The following is a 25013-nucleotide window of genomic DNA, read 5'->3' on the forward strand; positions in this document are numbered from 1 at the left end:
AAAGAAAATAGAGAAACTCTGCTATCAATGCAAGCTTTCACTTCACTAGGAATAGACCTGTTAGCTGAAGATCTGTAGGTCTATGGTAAGATAATGGTCTGTCCCAATATTTTCCTAGAGAGATCTGCAGTTTTAGGCATGGACGAACTACTCATGAAAGCGAAAATTTAAAAGGAATTAAATTTGATATGAAGCAAGAACAATATGATGACATAGAAGTATTTTGGAAAGACGAGATATTTCATGCCTTCTCACAACTGGTTTTATGGAAAAGTATTATTTTCCCCTTACTCTCGATCAAACAATAATTCGTTAGGTCTATTGTAGTTCGTGGGTTAAAATGAGGAAAACGTTTGGTTTGTGCAAAGGAATTCTGACGGAGTTTGCGTTTTTCATAGGACGTCAGGTGAAAGGAACACAATCCGCACTTCCGGAAATCCCGTAAGCGCCATTTTAGTTAGATTGACCAAGTGTAGTAAATAAAATGTTTTAGAATGTTTTGAAACTTCATTACCTAGTCACGTGATAAAACCTAATATTGACACTTCATGTCTGTTTGTTTCAATACTAACGTGATGTGCATAATTAATGATATGAAGATGATATGGATTCAAATTGTTTTGAATTTCCAAGATAAAAGTAAAGATAAATGAAGAAATCCTGTATCGTCATCCATATATTTCGAAACTGAACACTAGATGACACGAAATTTAAATTCTATCGAAACTAAACACTCGCTGATGACACGAAATTCTATTTGGGCGGTCCTGTGCTAAGAGTAGCTTGAAGAAGACTGCAATCTTAAAAAAGACCTCTTTGTTTTCTCTATGATTGCTACAGTTAACTAAACACCAGAATTCTGATGACAGACCCACTGGATACCGTCTTCAATTTTATTCTCGAAGGATTTTCATTGAATTTTCGCTATCTTTGAGTTCGAGAGGGGAATCTGAGCAAATCACCAGGCCTTGGACCTTGCAATAATCATGACCATGTCATTTGTAACATACATGTACAATATCCAAATTTCTAGGCTAGAGACATGGATGTATCAAAGTCTATTGTGGATGATCGGCGCTAACAATGAGGCGGTACAATCCGATCTTTTGGCCATAAATCAGAAACTGTCCATTTTTCTTTGATTGTCTCCGAGACTAACTCATAAAAATCAATTTAACTAACTCATAAAAATCAATTTAACGGGACAGTCAGATGGATCACTTCTCGGTAAATCCGGCGAAATGACAGCTAACATAGACAAAAATGTTAATTAATTCTACTTAATAGCTCCACAAAGGAAACCGAATAATTCATATATAATTCTATAAAGTGAACTTCCCAAGAACATTATTATCAATAAACGCTCTCAAAAATTTACACCACGTTTTCAGAGGTAAACCATAGTGCATTAATCTCGCGTAAAAGTTATTATCAAAAGATCTGATAAAATTTTCACCTGACATGTTTAGTAGAACTATGTTCTTTCAATAAAAACACCCTCGTTAACCGCAAAACTTTCTTCACATCGAACACGTGGTTTAGTGTAGGTTTTTTCGCGGTTACCTTGCACACATTTGTATGACTCAAAGCAGGTGCCCAATGGGCGACATAGTTCACAGTCGCGTTACACCATTTCTGTGAGTGACATACATGTGAATGATTAACAACATGCCCTAAACATGCTTCCATTTGAAAATAATTTTGTATTCCTTGTAGCTGCACATTGTGAACAATAAAATCATGCTGATAACGTTTGTATAGTAATATCAAAGGCATACTATAAATTACTCAAAAATTACACTCATCAAATCAACAAGCAAATCTGACGGAGACTCAGAACTCCAGGGCTTGTAGTTTGTAAAAATTCAGAAATAGAGAGATCCTTGATTCCAGATTGTAGAACGTTTCCTTAATTTCTTAACCTTTTCTTTGTTTACTTGTGGAGAGAAAAGGCTAGTATCGATATGTGCAGACATCCAATCGTTTATATCAGCTTTTAAAACCCTATAGAGATGTTCAGTACTTTGCTGCAGCATGAAGTCAGTGTCCTGCGTTTCTCCAAATATCAACTTTGTTTTCAGTGAAGATTTTTAAAATTTTCACTAAGATATGTTGAAACAACTGGGGCGATTCATTGTACCTTTCATTTCTGTAGATAACCGAGAGCACTCGAGTCGATATGGCATGTTAACGTACATTTTATATTTCAATAGAGTTTAAGTGTGTGATGGGAGAAACTGGTTCCATAACATTTGCTTGTTAGTAACCGGGTTTCTTAAACTCTCGTTCCTTACATTTTTTTTAATTTAAAATCTAACGAAACTTGAGTTTGAAAAAAGGTTACTAACTCGCACTGGTTACGGATCCCCCCACACACTTGTAGCTGGTATTGCTTAGCTGCAGAACTGTAGCTCTCTGACAAAATCAGAAAGCTACAGATCCACCCCATATCAAAACCTTCAATTTACGGCGCGCAAAAAAAGCGCACTGTTGAGGGCTTATATCGCTATATTCATGCAACGCTGTCTCATATATTTAATATAAAAAGATTCCCAGCATATTTTCCTACTATACTTGTGTCCGAACATACCTTCAAATATTCATTAAAACCCCATACGACCCGAAAACTCAGTTTTTAAAGATTTCGTTCGTTGACGTAGCCAGTCTATTCAAATCGCGATTCATTTTCACAATAACGTCTAGATGTGAACTAATATCGCCACAAATATTTTAGTTAAATATTTTAGATAATAAATCATCCCAGTTCTGTTAAATTATAATTATTCAAATATGTAAACTCAGGGCTATGAGGCTTTCGTTAGTCTGGCGCGGTCTCCATCCCTGCCACACGAGCGTAAGGGACCAAACTCGACTTTTGTTGCATTTTCAGTAATCAAGAGCTTATTTTACCTTTAGATAAACTATATATATATTTTTTAATTTTTATTAATTATTCGTGCGAATACTAAATGAAGATAAAATACATAACTTATAACGAATATTATGAATAGGTAACAATAGCAATAGGGTTCAAACTGACAGGCTACCTCAACAAACGAAATCATATGAAGCTGCGAGTTTTCGGGTCGTATGGGGCTTTAATAAATATTTGAAGGTATGTTTGGACACAAGTATAGTAGGAAAATATGTTAGGACTTTTCTATATTAAATTTATGAAACTACAATACACGAATACAACGATATGAAACCTCAACCATGCGCATTTGTTTTGTGCGCCGTAAATCGAAGGTTTTAATAGGGGTGGATCTGTAGCTCTTTGATCTGTCCCAATATTTTTTCAGAGAGTTACAGTTCTGCAGCTAGGTATTGCTAAAATGACCAGTTTCCATATTTAGACCATTTAATATCACTATAGCATAGGTTTACAGAGAAAACACACGAGGTACATGTATTGCCCAACACTCAGCATTTGTTTACAATACCTCTTTTGGCCCCAGGTTTCTAATTCTACATCTGAGCTCCGCTAGTCCTCCCCTAGGCACGGTGATGTTGCGGCGACCAGTGTCCAGAAAGGAGGGGGGTACTTGCCGTTTGTAGGAAAAGGCGGCCACTGAAAAAAATTAAACATGTAAACTTTAATGTATACACGAATAGTACCCAACAAAACATTGCAAGATGACCTTAGAATTAACATAATTTTTCATGATATCTGAGAAGAAAGTATCGAAGCGCTGTATACATGTATACTTTTCTGACAGAATTTACTTTGATGATTGCCAAGAAATTTCATAAAATCGTCCGTAGTTATTTTTCGGAGCATCATAGAGAAGTATCATTCGGCGACTCCCAATTTTATCGCGTTTTTAGGAACCGGTAAAATTTATGCTTCTTTGTAGTTTTCCAAGTCCTATTCGAGAATTTTTCACTCACGTAGAGAGGACCCATAGAGTCGCTCAATATTTGAACTTGACGAAAAGTGTGATATTTGTGTTTACATCATTATGGAGATAGATCAATCAGAACAGCATTGCCATTATAATTGCTGAAATCTAGACAAGTATACGTGGGCGTCGCAGAACCCGATATATTCTTTGAAAAGCACAATGTCAATCTCATCGTTTTGAAGAATCTTACGTACATACGCAAGAATCCGAGGGCTTGCGCTCGCGCATACACACACATGCAGTAACATCACTTCAGAAAAGTAGACATGCAATGTAGAACTGGAAAAATCAGCCGGCTTGTGAAATAATTGATTCATTTCCGGACACCGAAATTGTCAACTTCCTTATCTAGATCGCAGTTAATATTCGAGTGCTTGATTTTTTTTCCACAGTTTACAATATAATACCTAGAATTAAAGTGTTAGTTAACATCCATTTAGTTTTGGGATGTGTTTCACTACTCCTCTGTAAAACTACAAGATGAGAAATGTATCGGCTGTCCACCCCACCCCTTTATTTCTATATGTTAGCCATACGTTCGCTGTAGACCATTAGAATTAATACGTTGACTGAAGCTTCAATAATCTGCGGTATAATCAGTGCACCCATGTGTCATTTAAGCTGCTCGTACCTTTGTGTCCTACTTTGATGCATCTCTTTACTATGAAACACTCAAGATATCAGAAGAAATCTAGGGCAAAATTCCAAAGCACGCATTGTACAACACATTAACTACAGCTGTTATTAAACCATCTGATGATTTTTTCATTCTGTTCTTTGGGTGACAAATGTGGAGAATCTATGTTGAATGAATGAAGCAGTTTATTTTTCTACTCTTGTAAGGACTGTGCATAGTTTGTTGCCGGGATAGTGTTTTGTTGTTGTGCTTTGTTGTAGGGACTGTAATCTGTTATATGATCTATTGTAGGGAGTATATGTTGTTGTTTAGGCTGTAATCTGTTGTAGGGAGTGTGGTGTTGTATAGGCTGTAATCTGTTGTAGGGAGTGTATTCTATTGTATAGGCTGTAATCTGTTGTAGGAAGTGTATGATGTTGTATAGGCTGTAATCTGTTGTAGGGAGTGTATGCTGTTGTATAGGCTGTAATCTGTTGTAGGGAGTGTATGATGTTGTATAGGCTGTAATCTGTTGTAGGGAGTGTATGCTGTTGTACAGGCTGTAATCTGTTGTAGGGAGTGTATGATGTTGTTCAGGCTGTAATCTGTTGTAGGGAGTGTATGATGTTGTTCAGGTTGTAATCTGTTGTAGGGAGTGTATGATGTTGTATAGGCTGTAATCTGTTGTAGGGAGTGTATGCTGTTGTATAGGCTGTAATCTGTTGTAGGGAGTGTATGATGTTGTATAGGCTGTAATCTGTTGTAGGGAGTGTATGATGTTGTTTAGGCTGTAATCTGTTGTAGGGAGTGTGGTGTTGTATAGGCTGTAATCTGTTGTAGGGAGTGTATTCTATTGTATAGGCTGTAATCTGTTGTAGGGAGTGTATGCTGTTGTATAGGCTGTAATCTGTTGTAGGGAGTGTATGATGTTGTTCAGGCTGTAATCTGTTGTAGGGAGTGTATTCTATTGTATAGGCTGTAATCTGTTGTAGGGAGTGTATGTTGTTGTACAGGCTGTAATCTGTTGTAGGGAGTGTATGATGTTGTTCAGGCTGTAATCTGTTGTAGGGAGTGTATGTTGTTGTATAGGCTGTAATCTGTTGTAGGGAGTGTATGATGTTGTATAGGTTGTAATCTGTTGTAGGGAGTGTATGATGTTGTTCAGGCTGTAATCTGTTGTAGGGAGTGTATGATGTTGTTCAGGCTGTAATCTGTTGTAGAGAGTGTATTCTATTGTATAGGCTGTAATATGTTGTAGGGAGTGTATGCTGTTGTTCAGGCTGTAATCTGTTGTAGGGAGTGTGGTGTTGTATAGGCTGTAATCTGTTGTAGGGAGTGTGGTGTTGTATAGGCTGTAATCTGTTGTAGGGAGTGTGGTGTTGTATAGGCTGTAATCTGTTGTAGGGAGTGTATGATGTTGTATAGGCTGTAATCTGTTGTAGGGAGTGTATGCTGTTGTACAGGCTGTAATCTGTTGTAGGGAGTGTATGATGTTGTATAGGCTGTAATCTGTTGTAGGGAGTGTATGATGTTGTATAGGCTGTAATCTGTTGTAGGGAGTGTATGATGTTGTATAGGCTGTAATCTGTTGTAGGGAGTGTATGATGTTGTACAGGTTGTAATATGTTGTAGGGAAAGTATGCTGTTGTACAGGTTGTAATCTGTTGTATGGTCTACAATCTCTACAACAGCAGAGTACAGTCACAACAACATATGTACAATACACTACAATATATACTTTATCAAATTACAATATTCTTTTGTAGGAATCCTCTTTTGAACACTCCTGTGGGGATCCGGGTTAGAATAGGTCCTCAGTACCCCTAGTTTGTCGTAAGAGGCGACTAAATGAGGTGGTCCTTCGGCTGAGACCGTAAAAACCGAAGTCCCGTGTCACAGCAGGTGTGGCACGATAAAGATCGCTCCCTGCTCAAAGGCCATAAGCGCCGTGCATAGGCCTAAATTTTGCAACCCTTCACCGGCAGTGGTGACGTCACGATATGAGTGAAATATTCTCAAGAGGGACGTTAAACAATATTCAATCAATCTCTTTTGTAGAAATATACTCTGTTGACAGGACCACATGGTAGTACACTGTATGACCGTATTCTGTTTAAGTTGGTACTGCTGTAAAAAAAATATACACTATTGTGGAACTGCACTGTGTGTATGCTCTATTGTAGGACTATACTATATCATAGGACTATACTCTGCTGTAGGACTATACTCTGTTGTAGGACTATACTCTGTTATAGGACTATACTCTGTTGTAGGACTATACTCTGTTGTAGGACTATACTCTATTATAGGACTATACTCTGTTGTAGGACTATACTCTGTTGTAGGACTATACTCTATTGTAGGACTATACTCTGTTGTAGGACTATACTCTGTTGTAGGACTATACTCTGTTGTAGGACTATACTCTGTTGTAGGACTATACTCTGTTGTAGGACTATACTCTATTATAGGACTATACTCTGTTGTAGGAGTATACTCTGTTGTAGGACTATACTCTGTTGTAGGACTATACTCTGTTGTAGGACTATACTCGGTTATAGGACTATACTCTGTTATAGGACTATACTCTGTTGTAGGACTATACTCTGTTGTAGGACTATACTCTGTTGTAGGACTATACTCTATTATAGGACTATACTCTGTTGTAGGACTATACTCTATTATAGGACTATACTCTGTTGTAGGACTATACTCTGTTGTAGGACTATACTCTATTATAGGACTATACTCTGTTGTAGGAGTATACTCTGTTGTAGGACTATACTCTGTTGTAGGACTATACTCTATTATAGGACTATACTCTGTTGTAGGACTATACTCTATTATAGGACTATACTCTGTTGTAGGACTATACTCTGTTGTAGGACTATACTCTATTATAGGACTATACTCTGTTGTAGGACTATACTCTGTTGTAGGACTATACTCTATTATAGGACTATACTCTGTTGTAGGACTATACTCTGTTGTAGGACTATACTCTGTTGTAGGACTATACTCTATTATAGGACTATACTCTGTTATAGGACTATACTTTTGTTGGACTATATTCTGCTATAAGACTATACCCTGCGTTTATTGATCACACTGTTGTAGAAATAGTATGGATGGCATATTCTGATTTGAACTGTATACTCTGAAGATATATACCCTATTGCAGGGTTACATTATATTGTAGGGTTACATTATATTGTAGGGATGATGTCTTTGTTATCTGGAGGTACAGTTGAATATTTTATAGTACTGGTTACACTCTACTCGTTTTGTACATTCTGTTAGGTTTACACTATGTTCGTTTGTACATTCTGTTAGGTTTACACTCTGTTCGTTTGTACATTCTGCTGTTAGGTTTACACTTTGTTCGTTTGTACATTCTGCTGTTAGGTTTACACTCTGTTGTTAGGTTTACACTCTGTTCGTTTGTACATTCTGCTGTTAGGTTTACACTCTGTTCGTTTGTACATTATGTTGTTAGGTTTACACTCTGTTGTTAGGTTTACACTCTGTTCGTTTGTACATTCTGTTGTTAAGTTTACACTCTGTTGTTAGGTTTACACTCTGTTGTTAGGTTTACACTCTGTTCGTTTGCACATTCTGCTGTTAGGTTTACACTCTGTTCGTTTGTACATTCTGCTATTAGGTTTACACTCTGTTCGTTTGTACACTCTGTTGTTAGGTTTACACTCTGTTCGTTTGTACATTCTATTGTTAAGTTTACACTCTGTTCGTTTGTACATTCTGTTGTTAGGTTTACACTCTGTTGCACAGTCTTTATTATCAGATTATGCTCTGTTATACATGTGTGTATGTACTAAATTCTGTTGTACAGAAATTCATCATAAATCATCACCCCATCTACAAATATTCAGTAAATGACATGTTGGTATCATTTGATCTTCCCTCAATGAAAGCGGGGGAGCATTGAATTGGGTTTGTCTGATTATCCGTCTGCTTGTAACATCTTGATTTGCGGATGAAACTTTCAGCTTTAGCTATAACATTTAACAAAAATAATTTCTGTGGCTAAAAGTTGACCCTACTGTTTTCATCAATTATTTGAGATTTAGCTTTGCACTTTCCCTTGAAGAGTCTCTATCACATACGAATGACCCCTACAGCGTTTGTTATCAAAAGACCAGCAACCCACATGCATAAGGTAACACGTGGTCTCGGAAAGAGATCTCGAATAACGTGATTTCAAAATACTTCCTCTTTCGAAAGCGCGAATAGAATGATATCACTATGAGCGGGTGAAATAAATTCACTAAATTGCTTGTTACCTGTTTACGCTTCCTATGCATATTTGACAGAAATAAATGGAAGACATACTATAATTCTTTCATATTTTTACATCAATTTTCGACGTAGTGTTAGTGCTGTAACCTGTTTCCCCGGGAGGATTGGTATCAAGAGTCGATGATCTTACTATACACCATACTAAACACGCTGTGGACAGATGGGGATTAACAATCCTTACTGGCATTGTAACCATATAATTCAATATACAGGTAAAGATCGCGAACGTTAGACATTATATCATGACAACCAATCAAACTAGCTCGATAGAAAAAAATTAACGACAAAAATGGACAATTTCCCCCATAAAATAGAATAGCAGCTGAATATTGGCAGTTTATGCAGTTTCATATCACAGATATCCCATCAGATGTTCACCAGGCAATCCGATCCTGATCGTTTTGTACAGTCATGTTGGAGTGGTTTATAACAATCTCTCAGATGTCTCGCGTATTTCTCCACCTTCTCGTAAATTGATTTCCATTGAATTACAACAAAGACTTTTTACAGCACATTAACGAAAAATATGTTACTTTAATAATTAAATAAATGCATTATCAATGAAAATCCATGCACTACGAAAATGCAATAATAGCCACGCTATCCAGATTTTCCCTGAAAAATAAGGTCTTCTAATAAGATTGTTTTCCAAAAATAATATATATGTATAAATGGTGTTTACAAATATAGCTGAAATATAAATAAATAAGCATGTAAGGCTCTGATTTAATGAAGTTTTAACCCATTAATTAACATAGAGTAGTATTACCACATCACTTATTACTGTATGTTGCATTAGTGCCCTACTCATATTTCATTCCCTTATTACTTCCACCCAGTTGAACATTGCTTTACATTGATAAGTCATTTTGGGCCGGGTGTAATTTGCTTGATGTGTATAATATATATATATATATATATATATATATATATATATATATATATATATCCTTGTTGTACTACATCACTGCTTATAATTGTATAACACGTGACACTATGATAAATTTCTAAATTACATAATTTTTTTTACAATGACTTGAAGATCATTTTGCAACATCATAAATATTCAATTTTAATGCGTGCAATCATTTTCCGATCGTCATGGACTTGCAATTGTATTGTGTAATATTTGTGGAAAAGAATAAAAGGAATAATTGAATATTGTTTTAAACCAGAGACGATTCAATCTTTGCAAATTATTAAGCAAGGTTGTGTAATTCGGTCGTTAACACAGTAATCAAGGTGGGGCCAGGATAAAGTCGCGACCTTTAGGACAAAAATAGGATTGAGGCAGAACTGCAGGCGTTTCTCTGTAGTTACTAGTCACGGTACTTATAAACTTGCACAGTTTCTTCAGCTTGCTGGTCTGCATACAGTGCTCTCGAGTTTACAGGGCAGTTTATCGATAGAAAAGACGAAGAACACAACAGGTATCTCAGACTCTTACGGTCCCTGGGGGAATGTAGCTAGTGAAAGAAAATACATTCTTTATGTTGAAGACAAAATACAATAAGCAAATATCGGTTTATATGTTATAGAATGTTGTGAAAGTGCAAGTTCGCAATCCCACCATTTTGGGGTTGTGGCAGGGATTGGGACACGATCAACGACTGTGTGCATGTTGTTGTCTATATATAACTCTTCTAATTTGTTAAAAATGCGAAAAGTATGTATGTATCGTTACCGGATCTTGTTGTCTGCCGATAAATATTGGAACCCATAACACCTCACATCTTGCATGAAATAATATTTATAATGTAGTAATGTTCTTTTCAATTGATGTTTTGCCACTGATTACGCAGTGCTATGTAATCTATAGTACTCAAATGACAAATTTCTAAATGCATTGTACAGCGATACTAAAATGATTAAATGAATTCAAACAATTGGTCTGAATTCTAACAAGAATCCGAAATGGATCTCCTCGATAATTCTAAAGGGTTTGGAAAATGAACGATAGATTTACCAATTCCCGTGCTAATGAAAAAGTGGGAGTTGCAGCAAGTAGGATTGGGCAGCAGGCACAATGTCTAATCCAACCGCTTTCTTAGATACTCTAGCTCTCATAATCTATACAGCCTAATATCGTCTAATGTTCACTTTTGTGTTTAATTAACATTGTTGTTTTGTATGGTTCAAGGCCAGTAATTGTGAAGGTTTTTTCAATACCGTGACACAAGACCTCCATTTTTTAACTTTCCCAATAAAATACGTTCTCAAATTCCAAGAAACCGTCACTACAGCGTCAGGTCTGAGGCCGCGCCGGAGTAGAGAATCGAACCCGTGACTGACCTTCCGATTGCGAAGCAAACTCCAAATCATAATGTATTCAGCAAATTGTGCAGGTAATTTCTTCACTTTTAAAATGTATGTCATGGCCTCAAAGGGCACACTATTCTTTCTTGATTACCACTAATAGAATAAAAAAAATTAAAATCACCCGGAATACTTTATTTTATAGGGGACTATATTTTGGAGGAAACAACGGCATAGTAAATATTAACTTTATTCCATTTATTGAAAAAAATGAAAGAAATTAACTTTCTCCCTTTCTAATTTGAACCCATACACCTAACCCTTTTAAATGTCAATATCTACCTTTGTTGGAATTTTCAAGTGCTTGAGGTATGGAAGAAATGACAAATGATGAGCAAAATATTAAAACTATCAGGAAATCCGATTTATTGAATCTTCCTGTGTGAGTCGGTTCTGCCTTATATACTGCAGGACATAAATATAAGATACAACTACTATTTCCCGTTATCCCAGAATCCCCAATCCCTGAAATGATCGCGACCTTCATCTGACCTTGACATGAAACTAAAACAAGAAAATGTATACATGTATATTCACATTGCAAAGAATTCACCCAAAAGCGGCCAAAATAGTATTTTTTTTCTTGATAAAAGCACTAACTTGACATAAATAAAACCTATATCAAAAACATGAATATAGAAAATAAATGTTAAAAATATCTTTAAGAAATGAAATTTCATTATGCGTACGCAACAATGGCAAATGTATTTATCATTCAAAGTTAATTCAAGGAAACGGATTAATATAAGTTGCTACAACTTCTTTCCGAATCCTGTGTGCATATTACTTATTGTGTATATATATATATATATATATATATATATATATATATATATATATATATATATATATATATATGTTTTTTGTTTTTTTTTAATCTTTTATTTAATTCAATATCAACAAATATATAAATCATTCATCAACATTATTTCAATGTTCTACATATTCAAATATATGTTATATATCAATGAATTTGTAGTGCAATACATAATACAATTTTATTCAATAAAGTTTACAATAGTTAGATTGAATTGTCAAGTCATACTATTCATAAATACACAAAAAACTATTATTTATCACATGAAAGGCTACCTTTGTTTACCTGTAAGACACACTACCACATACACCAAGAGTCCAATTACCTCCAGGTAAACAAGTATATATATGTTGACTTATTCAAATGAAATAAAGTTTAAACTAATATGTATTTGCACTTTCATTTTCTAAATCATTAATCAGCACTTTACCCTCCTCCCTATAGAAATGCAGAAATCTCTCTATACAAGACCCCTTTCTGAGTATACTCCATGTCTGCCCGTTTCTCTCTATGTATAAATTCTGCTACACCTTTATAATAAGATGATACTTGTAGAAGCAAGTTATGTAACAGTTGACCCCAGAAAAGGGAGGCTAAATTGAGGAGAGAAAAATCAAAGGGACAGAAAGTCTAGCAATTACAAGAATCAACATATACACACAGCTCAGTAGATCACAGAACCATGTATCACCTTGTGATGAGAAAATTGAAGTGAAGGTTGTGGAGTATCTGTATGTACGTCAGTGTAAATTTCGTGTGGCCCCCTTGTTGTGTTGGGTTGTGACACGTGACAGAGCGTTGCTGTCTCGTTGTGGAGGATCATCCACCGGATGTATATAGCGGGAAAATAATTACGAAACTGCGGCTTGTCACAGTCAATTTCAACTAACAACTCCAGCGACATGCTTCTGCAAGTGATTACGATGTTATGTTGCAAACTTATCGCGGGAGCAGGTTCCCTTTAATCGAATTTGGCTTTTTACACCCCAGCGGAATAACACACAGTCTGAATGATTCGCCCATCTGACAGTGAGCATCGTTTGTTTCGGCATCGGGATTCTCTGACCGTATCTCGTACAATACCTAAATGATGAAAGTAAGCTGAAGCGAGGGGAATTAAAGTAGTTTACGTGTAGCAACACTGAAGCGAGGACTTGTTGGTTTGTCAAAGTGGTTACACGTTATATCCAAAATGACACGTTTCCTTTTTTAAATTTTATTTCCCACATGCGACTGCGGTAAGTTGACCCCGAAAAAGGTCATCTTGCGTCACCAACATTTTACTGCATTCACACTCTTATGATTTAATTTTTGTATTTTGCACCCCCCAAATCATATAAATCTTTAAAGTTGCAGAACATGAATAATCATTATAGTTATCCTTGTTGTAGAATACACATCACTTCATGTAATTAAATCTACAAAATGCTGTATACCAATGCTTAAATTAAACTCCATGCCCTACAAAATTAATTTTCATGTAATACCGATATTGCGAGAAAACCATCCGAGTTTTTCTTTCACAATTAACATCAAAGTAGGCTATTAATTTACTTTTCTATTCTAATTCTATATACATTAATATGATATTGGGAGGGGGGGGGGGGGTTTCAGGCAAACTTCAAACGAAAATGTGTACAATATACATAAACCTCATGCAAAAACTTGTTTCAAAAAATTAAATGAAGAAGCCCAGTGCAATTTTACTGTAAATAGTATACGTCATCTCGCCAGGATAAATGCATGTTGGCTAAAACTTATTTTGCTGGCTTTGAAGTTTAGAATATCAAAGGAAAGAATTTTCATGTAGAATTTCAAATTTATTGGAATTGACTGCATGACGTACAATGATTTTCAAGATTGCGTCAAAGCTCAACATCTGCATTTCAAAATACATGCATTCTCTACGGTTCAGTTTTAAATTTATAGTGCATCATTTTAAAAGTTCATGTTTACTAATATAAAACAAAAAGATTAAATATCACTTTCTTTCCGACCATGATGAATGAACTACTCGTACAAACTTTTTGCTTTCTCGTTTTGATAGCCTAAAATTACCAATACAACACAAATCTGCCTATAACAACAAAGAGATCGGGGAAACAGAGGTGAGGACGCTTTGTTTACCTCGTGATTTCCAGTTTTCATTATATTTTCGAATTCATCTTCACAGTTTAAACAGTATTTAAAACCTAAATTCTGTAAAAACAATACAACAAACAAAACAACAACCAAATTTGCCCTTCTCGATCGCACGTGGAGGTTATGGATACAGATATCTTAAAGCTCAAATATTTTGAGAAGATATGATATACAATTCCGTCTCATTCATACTCGCAGCTGTCAACATCAGATGATTTAAGTTTTAAAAGTAAACATTTTTCATTTGGTGAAACATTGTCTGTAATGAAAAACAAACCCTCTGTTTGTTTCATACAAAGCACACAATGAGAAGTACCTCGTTCTTAAATGATAAATTAGGTTCACTAATACAAACTTCGCATTCTTTTCAGACAGGGAGAAAAACTTTATTGGCAAAATTATGTATTTGGCAAGAAACGAGAAAAAATCATGAAAACCATTTACAAAATCTCCTAACAAATGAGAAAACAATCTGTGATTTTGACAACACGAATGCAGAACACGTTTCGCCCATTCTTAAATGCATGCGATTTTTGCATGAGTGCTTGTTGTCATTTTGTGAATCAGTGGCTATTGGGAATAAAAAGAAGTTGTATAGAATCGTCTTCAAACAAGTCTTAAAAAAGATTGAGGGTCATTTTCGTTCTTAATTCTTCAGTTAATTTCAGTTTTGAAATGAGTCTTCGGAATGATTGAACTAAGCCTTTAAAAATGTAATCGTCAGTTAAGATTTTTTTTTACTTAGTGCTATATCTTGACCAATGTGACTAATTTAAGGTCGTGACCTTTCCCAAATGACCTAGTCCCCCCTCCCGGTTTCCCGAACTCTCTAGAATGCTGTCAGTTTAAATTCCATCCATGCAAAATCTTCGTAAAAAGTCATAACATTTCTGGAATCCTGCTAATGAACAACCAAACAAAACATAGCCTTTCTAAGCAGGTAATATTCAATGTTTTTAGCTCACCCGAGGCGTAGACGTGTGTTATTTTTTCCTGATCAAAATTTGTTATCGTTTGAAATTTGAACCCAGCTTGACACAATGAGGACAAAGAAAATAGTAAGAAAGACACCCTGAACTGTTTAGTCGCGAATAAGCTATATAAAGCTTCAGCTGTGGGAGGTCAAGGTTATATAGAAGGTCTTGGACTCAAAACGATTATAGCTAGATAGTAATCTCTAAAGTTGAGACCAATGTTATATATGAAGGGCCAAGGTATATATTGTTTTGTCCTGATAAAAATACATTCGTGTTTAGAGTTTGGTACGGCATCATCAATAGAATGGTCAATATGAGATTGATATACGTAACAAGGTGAGCTGTGTTATAAATTCATTAGACATAACAAACGTTAGAAATGGGCTAAATCCAGAATTCTGGAATGCGATGTTAAGGTCATATGTCAATATAACACTTTACCATTGTTACGTGTGCATTATATTTGCTAACCATTCTTAGCTTCGTCGGAAACGATCTAGACAATTTTAAAAATCCACAAATGTGAGGTCAATGTCATACGGAGGGCCAATGTAAAAATAAAACCTACCCCCCGAAGGAACTTAGGCATACATGTATAACGAGGTCAAGATGAATGACATTTTTATTTGGGATAAGAATAGTCGATTAGAATTTATTTACTGGGATATGGGGTGCTGTCATGTGATCAAATCATGTGGCGCCCGAAGTTTGTCAATCGATTTGATCACGTACCATCCCACTTCATAACCCGGCGGATTTTTTAAAATGGTTATATTCTTATATATGCATCTGACACGGCCTGGCAATTTTAGATATGACACTAATCACTCGCCGTACACATTGACGTCGCGGTGACCTAGAAATAGAGATTTCCGAATCTATGTTATGAACTTATTCGGTTTGGGATTTTTTGACTAAGGATTTGTGTCGACATCACTCCGAAATATGTCGAATTATTTTTAAATTGACTTATAAATGAAATCACGACACCGAGGTGGGACTACTACTAAAGTTCCTAACTACAGACAGAATAGGCGAACCGTAGAAATCTCGAGCAAATTAAATTTAATTGTTGTTGTTTTTTTTAAAAATCTTTTCAATAGCGACAAATTTAAAGATTTTTTTGTGGAAGCTAATTTTTAGAATACAAGCATGCCGGGAACTTTGACGTACTTGGCGTATACCGGTGTCCGATGACAGGTCTTGAAATCTATCAATTTAACCACAATTAGTGGTGGGGGTTTTCCAGAATGAAGAGCGATTCAGGTGAGCGATGAGGACCAATGAACTCTTGATTAACAAGCGATTAAATTTGGAATGCACAATCTTTCCTGTGCAAGATTTACTTTTTTACTTAATAATCAAATGTACGTATATATGTTAATAAAAAAAATAAAAAATCCTGAAGAGCAAGATAGACAACAGAACAATGTACTCCGATATATCTATATAGAGACACGCTGCCTCTGAAGCCAACATGTGACTTTACACAACAGTAGAACAATCCTGATCCAACAAGCAGGACCGGGAGCTTTATGAAGTTTTCATCTGTCAAGAAATAACAAATGAAATTAAATAAAAATGACGATGATTAGAGAATTTTATTGAGAAAAGGCGTCATTAAACGGATATGCACTTTTATTTCCAAGTCATAAAATATTTCAGCATCAGCTTTATTGGGTTTTCTGTGTTCCAATAATAGTGAACGCCATTAAAAGCTGATCCTCTCACGCCTGTGCGATTTATTTGCTGCGTAAAATTCAGAAGATGCATTTGAACAACGAAATGAAATATTTTACTTAGTGTTTAGACAGTACCTTGAAGGACAGTCTATGGGGAATTAAACTCATTTCACGATCTATGAAGCATGAAAGATATTTTTATTTTAATTTACGAGTGTGTCAAACGTCCAAAACGACCCATGTAAATCATAACGTTATATTTGATTGCTTAAACGAGACAAGTCATTTTTGTAAACGTTTTAACAATCCGTCAAATTAATATTGACTTAAATTCCCCCGAGAGAAGTACCTTTTTTCCGCGGCTCCGTGCTTTAGAAAGCAAGAAGTAGTCAACAAGGACTAAGACAATATAGCGGCTTTGGGAAATATTTGCAATAGTGTTAAAATAGTTTCATCTTGAACAAATAATTATTTAAAAAAAATCAGCTGTAGAGTAATGCAGGGTAATTGTGTTTATTATTACGGATAGACAAACCAACAATTGGGATTGATACGGGAGAGAAACCCGCGACCGATGTTCGTATTTTGTATATACAATGAATACCAGATATTACGTGTTTGTACATACACCATAAGTATCAACATCTGTGCTTACAACAAAATTCATTTCATCTAACAAATAAACACACACTGAGGCGGGAATAATTCAATATGTCGCTGGTATTGTTGTTGCAATATAAGATATCTTCAGATCTTTTTATTTGTTACCTATAGTAAGGAGATTATTGACATAGTTAAAGGTACAAGCGAAATCAATTATGGTTCACACACGGAAAACACGCCTGACGAAATACTGTCTTAATATTTACTTATATTGTGATTAAGGAAAGTTTTGAGTTTATATATACACTCTACGCTATCGTAAATAAAGTCGAAGTGTTTATAAACAAAATGAAATAAAACTTAAACACTCTTTGAAATTCTATGGGTGTAGTCATATTAATTAAAAACTCATCTCGATATGTTTGTTTGGATCTCAACTGAAACCTAAATATAGATTAGACCACAATTAAATGTATCTGAATATGTCAGTACACCGTAATGTCGTTTATATTAATTATTATTTAAACGAGACTGATAAAAAGTCTTTAGTCTAACGATCGATCACTTCCTCGCGTTTTCTCCTCCAGAGAATGAAAGCAATTTCTATATATATAAAACGTTTAAATGTGTTTATGAATTCAATAGTATTAATCACATTAGTGTACATCTTAGACCATAAGGTCCGTTTATTTACTGGCCAAGATCGCATTGATTGCAAAACTTATTCCTCCCGACTGATCGAAATCCCTTGTTGCAAATAAATTTAGCTGTCAAAAAAGGCATAAACCCGTAAAATCAATACCGGATAACCAATCTTATAAGTGCAAACAACTCAGATCATGAGATAGAAGATTTGGATACACACACACACATATATATATATATATACATATATATATATATATATATACATATATATACATATATATATATATATATATATATATATATATATATATATATATACACACACATCTGTTTGTGTGTGTGTGTTACTATAAATTCCTCTTTAACTGTTTAAATAATACCACGTGTTTACTCTAATGCAAGTATTTCAAATATCTTACCTGACACAACAACCAAGAAAAGCACGTGAATTAATTCCCTTTTGAATACAAAATAGCAATTTGCCATGGTTATGTAATCCGAAGTTTGGTTACATATTCTCGATGAGAGTTCCTGTACTCATATGTAGACATATTGTCGCTTAACAATCATCGGCTTCCAAGATTCGCAGCCACAGAATTCGGCACAAATCCGAAAACGAGGAAACTGAAAAAGAGAAAACATCAACACTTTAATTTAAGTGCAACTAATGCACCCTTTGGAATGTCCTTTCCGCAGGGACCGGAAAAAATTGTGCCACTGGAGGAAGACCAATGCCACAGACTGAATGAGCGCGCTTGAATGAGCCCTCTTCTGATTTGTGTTTTGACAGACGCGGATTTTACCTGTTAATTTTTTCTGTTGAAATTATCTACTTGAAGTGTTTTTTACTTATGCTAGAAATAGCGCACTTAACCACAGAGAAATATATTCTGAATGACGGTATTATATACCTATTCACAATCCCATAATAGAAAAGCATCAAACAAAAACTTTTAAGTCTCCAAACACACAGAAATCGATCCACAATCGCTTGCACTGTCACCCCGTAGTGTGTCCAATGGCTAATGCATCACACGCACCAGAAAAAAATCCTCTCTCCGGGAGAGACGTTGACGTTATGTTATGATGTCACGCGCGTTTATGAAATATTGGACGTGAACATTTCTACTCCCAATCCATTTCCTTCCTCTCCTTACACACAGCTCACAAATATTCTCTTTGTTATAATGACGCAATCCAATCATAAACACAATCGTAAACCTACATATTTAGGGGGATAAAAAGTTCCTCGTGCAGGCGAAATCGAACGGAGCACATTATCATCTTCCGCGGGGGGTAACGATAACTGCACACAGCGCCGATACCACAGATACCGCGCGATAGCAAGAAACGGCAACGTTACACATGTAACATAGGTCTGACGTTGCCAAACAGTATTATAAAATTTATTTCTTTGCTTTTTTACGATGAAAATAACTGTTCGGCATGCAATTTACACCTCATTTGCCGTGTCTATTATGGAAATTATATCCCCTGTCCTGATCTTAATTTTCATGTATTATGCCTGATTTATCTACAATTTCTTAAGGAACAAAGTATTTAAATTCGGTTGATCTGACAGTCGTCCATTGAAAAAACAAATTCTAGACACAACTTTCGAACGAGAACATTAACCATATCCTAAAAACAACGATTTCAAGGTGCTTAATTTAGCTATTCATACTCTTTAAAATCAAACTTGGATTTCTAATTGACACAAGTCTTATAAATTTTCACGTAAAGAGATATTGTAACATAAATGAGTATTTAATTTGCATAGCATCTCTTTGTACCTTTGGTAATGTATTCAGCGCAATACTAAACCGCAAACAACCAGCGACCTCTGGTGACCCTAACGGTGATCAAACCGAGCGGTCCCTCCGCAAGACGGCCCGCGAGAGATGACTCTTCGCGCTGGTTAACCCTCCCATCTCTGTGATTTCCCGCAATGATGTCACACTCATATAATTTCAAGAAAATTAGATCTTTAGCAAATATTTTGATTGGGCGCACTTCCATTATCTAATGAAGTATCAAGTTGAATCATTCAAAATAAAAATAAATTTGAAACGCGTTCCTTTTTTCTGTTTCAATGGCCCCTCCTTTTGTGGAAATGCCTGTATATTATTATTCTGATGATGAATCAATCTAGATATCAAGAAAGATTTATTAATAGAAAACAGTCTGTCCTTTTCAAAATTTGAACATATGCGGTATGAAAAAAGAGAGGATTTTTTAAAATTGAAAAGTCAGAAGGAAAATAGTTATCCATTAATCAAGCGTTTTTGCTACTTTTAAAACACTTTATACAGTAACTAGATTAGTAACTTTTTAACAATATCATAAAGTTTAATTCATATGAATTATCATTTTAATGAAGCAGATGTTCTTCAGAGAAACCAATTCTCTGCCAGCTATTTCAGATGCCCAAACTGACCTTTATCCTTTAGGGACATGTATAACCTTGAAGCATGGCTTTGGTTATTTGATTTAAAGGCTGTAAAAATACCTGTTTCAACAATCCCTCAGATTTTTAACAGTAATATGTTAAACTGACGTCGTGTAATCTTAACAAGCTCTACTTTTCCAATCCTTTTTGTCCACCTACCGGTGAACCGGAAATGACCACCGGTTTCCTCTCCCTCCCCTGTCCCACTTCCGTATTTCACACATTATTTGGTTGTGCTTATAGAAGTATTGATAGGAAAGGTGCTATGTAGATCCCCCCCCCCAAAAAAAAACCCCGCCCCCCCCAAAAAAAACAAATACACACATCAAATAAAAACTTTAAGAGACAAATAATCCAATAAATAACAGTGAACACACTTCAACACAGTCATAAAAGTAGACCGTGTAGTGTACGCACTCAAAGTCAAATGTACGCACACAAAGTCAAATATACGCACTCAAAGTCAAATGTACGCACACAAAGTCAAATGTACGCACTCAAAGTCAAATGTACGCACACAAAGTCAAATGTACGCACTCAAAGTCAAATGTACGCACTCAAAGTCAAATGTACGCACACAAAGTCAAATGTACGCACACAAAGTCAAAAGACTCAACTGTGATCGGTAGGGTAATCTCACCTTTGCCAATGATTCTGACATTTTCATTTGCACCGTTACCAACAAGCACAAAATTGAGTAGAAGTTTGTTTAAGGACCAGATTTGATCTAAATCCTTTAAAACATCTCATTATATCATAGTTTACAAGATGAAAAATAAAATAAAACATGTTTAATCCCGTTTCCCCCTGCTCACCATGGGGAGGTGGATAATCTAGCTAAAGTTCCCTTACCTCTAACCAAATTTAATTTGCCTGTGTGCGAAACATATACATGTACCACGTCCTAAAAGTCAGGTAGATGTGCGCAGCTGTGCAATGTGTTGCATCCCATGTGTGGAAATGCAAGTCTTCGATTGGGCGACTTCTTAATGCTTAGTAGTGTTATAATGGCTTCTATAAACAGACTGTGTGTTGCTGTATTTTGTTTTCCCTTTCCACGACCATATCAGGTATCATACAAGGACCTTTAGAACTACACTTGTAAGATTTTGGTACATTCATAATTCGCATTTAACTAAAAATTGCCAATATCAAGTAATATTTCCTTTCTCGAGAGTTCTGCATAGAGTTTAAGCATGGGTGTATTGGAATTTTCATGCAACCCGAAATATATTTTTGAATTAATACATCGATCTCAAAGCATTTTTAAGCCAGTCGAATGAGGGCTACTGAATCTCCTTAGTTCTTGAGACATGTTTCTTGCCTTTCAAATCGCCAAAATTATTGCCAAAACGTTCATTAATTGGTCGAACTTGATAGACTTGGAAAACAGCCGTGTTAATATCTTGATTTATGAGATTACATATCACACTTTATCATAAACCTATATAAATTAGAAACAATGATATTAAATCAATTAGAATACCGATAAATCTACGCTTATCCACTTTCCGCGCTAGGAAGCAAGTGCTCTATCTTACACTCTTTAAATCCTATATTGAACTGAATCCGTTAATAAAACGGATTTGTGCAATGTTCCCTTTGTCCTGTTGATCATGTCAAAGCCATTCATCAAAAGACTTGTAGAGAATAGTCAGCTTTTAGCAGCAACATTAGAGTGTAAAACGGATATCAGTATTTAATTATTGATATAGAGTAAAAACAAAATTGCAAAACTTTGCTTGACAGTAAAACTGATGAAAAATTAATCTGAAGAGAAACCTTCATTTCTTTCTGGGTTAACGACCCTCTATACAGTGATGTAGATATTTTATTTATAGCCAACAAATTTTATTGCACAGAAACATGGCATTTCATTTCTTACATATAATATCCATGCTAGCTTAGTGGAAACATCATCTTAAATACCTAATCATAAAACTCTCAATAAAGATTTCTGAACGAGATAATTAATTTCTTTAAATATATTTTCTTGTTTATAACGCTGCTAAACACGAATTGCGATGGACCGACACATTGTCCTGAAACATTTTACTGAGAATACTTGAAGGTAATTTTCAAGGTATCTTCCATAGCCTATGTATAACCTCTCTAAATGCATTTTTTAATACGTTCATACATTTTTCATAACTATATTCGCTCTGAATGAACGAATTGGCACTTGCGCGACGTAAACCTATCACACTAAGTCGTATTGAAGACCATATGTCTAATTGAAAATTTACAAGGTTAAGAAGAAGGCACGCACGAAGCAAAATCTGTAAGTTTACCACTTTTTCATTATAGGAAAAATATCGAGGGTAACCGAGGTCAACAATCATCCCTGGATGCGAGACTTCTGATTCAGTTTCTTCAAAAGAGCAATTACTGTTTGCTTTTCTTAATTAATAACACCATCAAGTTGTATTTCGAGTAGAGAAAGAGCGAAACCTTAGATTAAATTAATGAATATTTAATGATATGCACGCATTACTATGCATAGATTGAGAGTCAATATCTGTTATGAACCATTTTGCTCACCATAATGACAAACAAATTAAAGACTTTCGATAAATTGGCAAAATACATATAAATGAACGTTTGAAGTTCGCTAAAATATCCACATTTAACCCATTTCACGTGCGCATATTTTCAAGGTTTCTAACTGAGCAAAATATAATTCTAATCATTCTGGTTCCATGACCATCAACATAACAGGCTTAATTAAATATTAATTCATGGTTAAATTAATACAAATATTTTATAGATGTTTTGAGTCGAATTCAAAATGTAACCTCAAAATGAATTTCATTGATTTATAAATATCAATATTTCATGAATTAGATCAATTTGAAAATTTTATTTTTAAGTATATCATCAGTTTATGGCCATGAAGCCAGATTCAGTTATTTGTGTATTTAACTACTCATTACCAGTATTTGTTTAATTTAAAGTACAAGTTTTCGGGCAAATCTTGTTAATCAGTGCAGAGTCTTCAGATTAAAGAAATGAAAATCTAACTTTAAATGTTCAACGAATTCATTCCTTAAACTATTAAGGAGAATATAATATGTTTTCTAACTTAGAATTTCCTATGACACGAGAATTTAAGCTGCAGTATACATGTAATTAGCTTAAGTGCCTATAACGACCTGTCGAGTTGATGAAATGATGTTCACCACTGTCGAAACGCACCTTTGCAAACACGAAACGAACGAGAGCCTGTCTACCCATCCCTACCCTAATTAAACCTCAGTCTCACGACAGAAACGAACGAGAGCCTGTCTACCCATCCCTACCCTAATTAAACCTCAGTAGCACGACAGACCCCACCGACAGTGATCGTCCCGGCAAACTGTAATCGATTCAGAGGACACTTAGAACTCGGTGCTGCATCCATGCAGAATGTTTTCCAAGGCACAGTGGGTACCCGAGGGTTCGTGTCACCATGAACCAAATCATTCTGTCAATGTCCTAATCATGTGTTGGCATGCAATAAGGTAGAAGCTTTTATTGCAATATATGAGAGCTTTTAAACATTTATTTTAAGAATCAAAATTCGATTTTTAAAATGACATAGAACAAATAATGTTTTTTGAAATTGTCATGCAATCAAAGTTAACGCGGAAACTCTCCGCCCGAATTATTATTTAATGATTTCATTTAGAAACAACGAACCTATTTGTATAAAATTAGTTAATTTGAAATTATGACATATAGTATCAAATTTTTAGAATATAATAGCCTATTGGGTAACTACTGACAACACCATTCATTAATGATATTGATAGTACCGCGAGAATAAGTAGACCTAAGATGTACTCACCCGTCCTAACTGAGGGCTCAAACTTCGATAAATTCCACTCCAGCGAACACCTCACAGTTAATTATGATTGTTCTTGGATTATTTGTAATACTAGAGATCTACACGTTTTGTTTTTGATGTGGACTTTCCCTGGTGGTTGATGCTACTGATGAATGTACCTGATTGGAGGGGGAACTACAAGTATTTCGTGCACAACAGGAACCAAACATCGATCTTCCGACAGACAAGTCGTGTAAAACCCCGAGGCCTCCCGGGGGCCTGCATACTTGTAATTTCTGTGTCAACATCAGTTTGTTTAGGATGAAAAGAATTATAGATATATCAGTTCCACATAACCCCCATAAGATATTAAATCATGTATTTTTTCACCAGAAATCCGCAGTTTATTTTTATTGTAATCCAATGAGGCTTTAGAGATATGATAATTCTGTGTGTTCTTCAACAAAAAAATTTGAGCGAGTGATATATGCCTCCTCTTTGTATCAATCAGATAATGATATTAATTTTTACTTCAAAAGACGTTGTATTATCTCCTGCATGTTTTCAGGGAAGAGAATTAATATCATTTCGAGACGAAGCTAAAAAAGCACAGCTTTGTCTGATTGAACAGCGTTTATCGCCAACCTGATAAATCAAAACGGGTCTAAAACTGAAAAAAAGTGATGCTGGGAATCCTATATAGCTACACATCTTATATAACTCGATTTTTGGATCC

At 35.3% G+C, this 25013-nt stretch overlaps 1 protein-coding gene across 9 annotated transcripts in view; it reads right to left on the minus strand.

Moving 5' to 3' along the window:
* Positions 1 to 25013, minus strand: part of LOC125652147 (hemicentin-1-like) — a 59063-nt gene that overhangs the window by 15147 nt on the left and 18903 nt on the right. For 6 of the 9 annotated variants that reach the window (XM_048881132.2, XM_048881139.2, XM_056139196.1 and 3 more), the window contains exons 2-3: positions 18443 to 18647; positions 3444 to 3571 (exon numbers count right to left, since the gene is read on the minus strand). In XM_048881132.2, coding sequence (XP_048737089.2) covers positions 3444 to 3571; positions 18443 to 18509 — 195 coding nt within the window. In that variant the 5' untranslated portion in view covers positions 18510 to 18647. Of the gene's footprint in view, positions 1 to 3443; positions 3572 to 18442; positions 18648 to 18934; positions 19267 to 21324; positions 21440 to 24298; positions 24436 to 25013 lie in introns of those variants that run through there. The other 3 variants (XM_056139195.1, XM_056139198.1, XM_056139194.1) reach the window with 3 other exon arrangements.

This window comes from Ostrea edulis, chromosome 5 (assembly GCF_947568905.1).
Source record: "Ostrea edulis chromosome 5, xbOstEdul1.1, whole genome shotgun sequence".
NCBI lineage: Eukaryota > Metazoa > Mollusca > Bivalvia > Ostreida > Ostreidae > Ostrea > Ostrea edulis.